The sequence below is a fragment of the Dioscorea cayenensis genome, unplaced genomic scaffold, assembly GCF_009730915.1.
Source record: "Dioscorea cayenensis subsp. rotundata cultivar TDr96_F1 unplaced genomic scaffold, TDr96_F1_v2_PseudoChromosome.rev07_lg8_w22 25.fasta BLBR01000373.1, whole genome shotgun sequence".
NCBI lineage: Eukaryota > Viridiplantae > Streptophyta > Magnoliopsida > Dioscoreales > Dioscoreaceae > Dioscorea > Dioscorea cayenensis.
In genome coordinates, this window is record NW_024086764.1 from 19,457 (window position 1) to 25,964 (window position 6,508).

The 6,508-nt window shown below is 35.8% G+C and overlaps 1 protein-coding gene across 1 annotated transcript; it reads left to right on the top strand.

Moving 5' to 3' along the window:
* The first annotated feature begins 3,928 nt into the window (after positions 1-3,928).
* LOC120254166 (protein trichome birefringence-like 25) lies at positions 3,929-5,134 on the top strand. Its single transcript, XM_039262305.1, has 4 exons — positions 3,929-3,932; positions 3,966-4,135; positions 4,179-4,244; positions 4,331-5,134. The coding sequence occupies exons 1-4, from the start codon at positions 3,929-3,931 to the stop codon at positions 5,132-5,134; spliced, it is 1,044 nt and encodes a 347-aa protein (XP_039118239.1).
* The last annotated feature ends 1,374 nt before the right edge of the window (positions 5,135-6,508 follow it).

Genomic DNA, 6,508 nt, shown 5'->3' on the forward strand with positions numbered 1-6,508 from the left:
CATCCAACCTTGTAAACCTTTTGTTTGAAATTTTTTTTTTGTTCTTGCCAATTAGGTTGCCTAGCTTGTGGGTAAAAAGAGATTATGCTGCCATATTATATGTTTTAGTTCTTCTTTGCTTTGCTAGTAATGGATATTAGTTTGTATTGAATAGCATGTGTCTTATTTGTCTACTTGGCTAATTGCTTAGTTTTGGTTATGCCCACAAGGTGTTTGTTGAAATGTCATTTCCCTTGAAACATGATTTTGGGCTATGGTATGGCTAAGTTATCTTGTGGTTAGATGTTTAGTGTTAGATAGAGTAGAAAGTGAGTCTTTAAATTTTGGCGTGGGTTTTGATCCATGTTTTGGGTTGCGTTAAATTATTGTTTTGAGCTATTAGATTTTGATTATGCTTTTAGGGTTGTTCAAGAAGGATTGATCTTGTCTTCGAGTGGGAGTTAGATTTTTGCGATCTCCAGGTAAGTACACCATATATAAATATGTACATATATGTATATTCAAACTTTTTGGATTTCCGATAAACATCGACATAATAATTTAATTACTTTGAGTTTTATTGTAAAACCATTCATGATATTATATTTAAATAATATGGGTTTTAAGATACTATAATTATCCATGTTTCAAAGCTTATAGAGTTCTAATTATTTAACTGTTCTTTAGTGAATCAAATACTTTAAATATTATGGATTTTCGGAATTTCTTGACAGCCACTGCATTGTTGTTATTATTATTATTATTATTATTATTATTATTATATATTCCTGAATTGTTTTACTTGGATCTTCTAGAAGCAATTGTTATTTAATCATTGAATGTTTGCAAAAATCATGATTTATATGTTAACTGTGTATTCATTTATGGATTACATAGATTTTAAATATTGTGGTTACCTGCTTTATTAAATTTTACTTGTTCTTGTCATATATTGGCATTAACTAATTTTGAAATAATTAGAATTATTTTCATTAGAAAAACGGGATCACCAAATTTTAGTATTTTTGTGTTGACAATGATTTTGAACTCGACATATTTTTGTTATAGAAGCTCGTAGTCCCCAAACTAACTTTGCAATAACCCTGTCACTGGGGGTTAAACACTGACTGTGTCGACACGTACTTCTGACATAGAAACTATAGTTTCACACCGTTCCGTCGGTGAAGAATAACAGCTCCTGATATTCTAGCTCGGGTCACCGAGGGTAAACCTATGAGTTCTGAAATCCGACTAGCGTCACCGAGTTTAAATAAATGAGTTATGATATTTTGTTTTGGCATTAGTTGTTTTGGGACATATATGCTTGTTATTTTGGTAAACCAAATCTGTTATGATTTATTTCTGATTTCTGGATTTCACTTTGTTATTTATTCCGCCTTGTTACATTTCGTATGTTTTTAGAAATTATTGAATTTTTGTGATCCCGATATTTTTAGTGGTTACTTACTGGGCTCTCAAGCTCATAATCTTGTTGTTAATTTTTTTTCAGTTCAGGAGTAAATAGTACAACGGACATCTAGTGAGCTAGCTAGAGCTTGTGATCTTAATCCTTTATAAGTTTGAGTTGTTGTTCTATCTGTGTGAGTATGTGTTTTATTTATAGAGCACCATCTTGTAATTGATAGTTGGAATTTTGAACCTTGTGAATTTCTATTTTTTGACTTTTGATTTTACAGCTCTGTTATATTGTATGTTTTGCTTTGGACCATGTTTCGAGGCCTTACATGCCTACTTGGTTTTGGCCTTGTAGGTGTGTTGCCGTTTGTCAGCGCACTGGGCCTGGCAAGCCAGGTTCGGGGCGTGACAATAAAATTGATCATTTTTGAGTCTCTGTGTTGACATCTTTAAAAATTAAGATAATTTCAAAACTTGTGGAAGGTGATGAGTAGAGCGTTGAGTACTATTACAGTAGGGGCACAACAGTGGCAGCCATTTCATAAGCTTGAGGGAAAAGGTGGTGATGATCACTGGTGCGTCCTTTGGTATCGACCGTAAGTTCTGTCTCAACCACACTAGAGCTGGTTACCTCATCATTGTAGCTACCCATCAAACTAATCACCTTTGTTCACTCTTTGATCAGATAAATGGTACTGGATTGGCGGAGGATGATCAGGAACCGAAGGTCGTCCGATCGGTGGGCGTGGAGCTTGATGTGTACGATGTGCCAAGATTGAGGCTGTTGTTAACAAACCCAGTCCACTCGAATTGGTTCACCGATTCCCAGTCCAAATCCAATTCATAACCAGTCCAATCAGGACCCGATTCAAATTATATGATTGAAACCGGTTGAACTGGCTGATCCGGTCTTATTTTTATATCCTTGCAAATATTAATAATAACAAGACATTGCCATCATCCTAAATATGACATTACACTACATCCAACCTGACAAAATATGATGTGACACAAATTTTTGAATTATTTGACAAGGTTCAATCAATTCATATCCTATCACCATCCTTAAATTGAACAAGAAAATCATTCATCTAAAAAGTAAGAGAGATGGCTTTTTATAATAAACTCATTCGCTAAAGGGAGATTTTGAAGCAATTGCTTATTGTGCTTATAATCTAAAGAGCAATTATTATGATAGAATTTTACATTCAAAAACTCCTTGTTGCGAGAATCTAAACCTATGTTGCCAATTAGACAAAAGTGATCATCCATCTGATCATATTTCCTAAGATCCAATGTCCAAGATTCCTGAAGTCTCCATCAGAGCAAAGCAACTAATACATATATAAAAATATATATTCTCACATCTAAAGCTTTCACTATTCTCAGGACACTCATTAATTTTTCATTATTTTTTTATTCTTTGCATTTATTTGATAGAAAGCTTATTTTGATAAATTCCATATTACCCATGATAAATTATTTCGGATTGATTTGATCTAGTAGTTGTTGTTTGCTCAATATGAAGGCGCATGGTTTTCCATACATATATAAGAAAGTGAAGTATGTGGTAGTCAAAATCTACTCTCCAACTTCATCAACAGAAGTGTAATAACATAAACCAAGGAGAGGAGCAAATATATCAAGCATCTTGCAACCTATGCATATTGGATGCTTCTGGTTTCCAGTGAAATCATATTTGGCATATATGATTACCGTGACAGAAAAGTGTGCAAAGTAGAATTATTAATTAAATCATGGAGATCCCTTTTTCCCAAGAAGTTTTTAGAAGAGTGTATGCCCTCTTAAATTTTATTTTCCTATGCCCCACTATTATAGTTTTTTGTCCCTATGCTTGTCATAGTCCACATGATTAATTTAAAATTTTGGAAAAATTTTCATCAAAGCATGATTTCAATAAATTTTGTCTTTTATTTTGCACAAAGCACTGCCACTAAATTCAATCAGTGCCACTTTATCAAAGGAGTGACATTAACCAACTGTGCTTGATAAAATTACCATTTGTGAGTGAAATAAAATCCAACACTATAAGTTGTATCTCACTTGGAGAGGAAGGAGTTACATTAACCTATTCTATTGTGCTTTGTTTCTGTGTGCAAACAGAGATTGCAATGGCAGTAGAGGTTGTGATTGGAGACCATGAACCATTGATTCTGAAGGGGGGAAGGAGTAGCATTAGTTTGATATTCTTCAAGCTCATTGGTGTCATCTTCTTGGCAAGTGCAATTTGCTACCTCTTCGCCAGCAACTTTAATGCATGCCAAGTGGAGACCAAAAAATGTAACTTCTTTACTTTGTGTTACAATGCTTCATTGTGAGATGATGAATATTACATTCATTCTTTTACATATGTCTTTGCCTATTTCAGTCACCTCCTTGTTACTGGAGAAACAAGATGCATTAAATAATGTCCCTTTGATGAAGGAATCAATCGTTAAAGAGAATCAATTGAAAAAAAGGTAGATAGTTACTCCACAGTCTTCTGTATCTTTCCAAAAATAAAAGGTCTTCAATGAGTTACATGTTCTGACGTTTGAATACTGGTGTAGAAGTATGTAATCTTTGGAATGGAGAATGGATACCAAATGCTGCAGAACCAACATACACATATAATACCTGCAATCTAATACCACCATATGTAAACTGTGTGAAGAATGGGAGGCCTGATACAAGTTACCTTCAGTGGAGATGGAAACCAAATTCCTGTGACTTACCTCTAATTGATCCACTGAAAATTTCTGAATGCAATGCGCAATAAATCATTTGCATTCATAGGGGATTCAATTTGCCACAGCCTTGTGTTTTCCTTGATCTGTCAAATAGCTAAGGTAATAATTCAATCCCCTAAATTCCACATTAATCCTACTTATACACTATTTTTTGAATCAATGAATTTTGAATTTATTCATTTCAGGTAGCAAAGGCTCATGATATCTATCATGATCCATCATTCAAAACTAGGACATGGTACTATCCTTCTCACAACGTCACACTGTATGTGATCTGGTCTCCATTTTTGATTCATTATGAGACTGTTTTTAACCATGGAGATGCATCTCAAATTCACTTACACCTTCATCTTGACATCCTGGATAGCAAGTGGACCAGTGAGTACAATAACTATGACTATGTGGTGATCTCTATTGCTCCACATTTCTTCAAATCAAGCATCATATATGAAAATAACCAAGTCATTGGTTGCCATCATTGTCCTCGCCTAAGTCTAAAAAATTTTGCAACTGATGAACTTTACAGGAAGGCACTCCACTTTAGTCTCAATTTTATTGCCAAATCTAAGCACAAGACGTTTTTCATCCTTAAGACATGGTCACCAAATCACTCTGAGAAAGGAGAATTGCCCAATGAAATAATTTGCAATAAGACTAGGCCATTCAGAGAAGAGGAAATCCCTTATAATTTTGGCACTATTATGAGGGGAGTTGAGGTTGAGGAGTTTGAGAAGGCTGTAGCCATTGGGGAAGGAAATATGATGAGAATGGAGCTGCTTGATACTTACCATCTTTCACTCTTAAGACCTGATGGGCATCCTGGTCCTTATGGTACTTTTCATCCATTTGATGGTGATAAAAAGAAGAAAGTTAAAATTGATTGCCTGCATTGGTGCTTGCCTGGTCCCATTGACACTTGGAATGAGCTATTACTAAAGATAGTAATCAATGGAGATGCTAACGAGTCTATTGTTTCTACGTCGCTATAAAATGTTACTTTCAGTCATTGGCTTATTATATGTTTAAAAGACATAATATATGTTTCTCTTGTAAATAATCTTATTGAAGCACACGTTAGAAACAAGAAATGAGTGGTCACACACCTTAAAGACATTCATAAAAATAAATGATTGATGACTTCATATCGTATCATATTTATTTGGCCTCAATTCATTCTTTTACTCATCCTTTAGCATAATTTTGTGTATATTCTGTGCTATTCTGGGTATATTTCTTCTTTGTGCAGGATTTAGGCCTCGAAGCAATTTGGATTGAAACCGTGGATGAGACGAGCAAAGAATGAAGATTTTTACTAAGTGCTCAAGCTGAACACGGGCAGAGTGATAAGTGTTTGTGTGATAAGAATGCGAAATGTTCTTTCCTTATGATGAGCATTACTTTTATCGGGTTTTAGCACTAATATGTGTACATTTATGTTACTTTCATCCATATAGGGTTGTGAAGCCGAATGGTAAAGAAAGAAGCCAATGTAGATCGTGAACGCACTATTTGGAGAAAATTTTGAGAAGGTTCAAACACGAAGACATAAGTCGGGTTCAAGATGCAAGAATGTGTGCCAACCTCCTTTTATTCAAGTTAGCACCATGGTTTGGAGGGCTACAAGGGCAGTCACATTCGAGTATCCCGGCTTGTGCATTGATAGGAAGATCTTCACTAATGAAGTCATTTATTGAAGAAGTAAAGCGATCTACGACATAAACATGTGCCCGTTTATGTTACCTCGATGAAAGCATGGATTAGGGAATGTTTCAGGCAGTTAAGGAAGCAAGTTACTATAGTAAAACAATGTAGAAATTTACTCTAGCAGATACTGTTCATAGCTGCCCGAAAAAGTGAAGTTCAGAGAATCCACACGGGCGTGTGGAACTTATCCACGCCCGTGCAGAATTTCCACAGGCCCGTGTGGAGAATCCACAAGGCCGTGTGGATGCCCGATTCTAGGCCTATTTAAAACCGATTTCAGCATTCTTTTCTCCATTCTTTCCCCAACTTGAGAGAGTGTTGGAGCTAGGGTTTAGAGGGATTTTAGAAAGGCTTTTGGAGTGGTTCTCCGGCTTTGACACCGCGCTCCACTTGGAAGAAGGTTCTTAGAGGAGCTTTCGTCAGCATCGATTCGGGCGAGGTGTGCCCTAGGCTTTACAAGGGGAACCTTTGGAGAGGATGAGGCCACTCCACAAGGCCACCGACATGAACACCGAGGGGGTTTTTCTATGGATTACTTGTTTTTACATTCAAATTTCATTGTTGATTGTAACTAGGTCCATGGAGAGCTAAACCCCCTAGTTGGGTACTTGGATTTGTGAACCCTAGGATACTATTGTTTCTTTTAAACCTTTTATTAT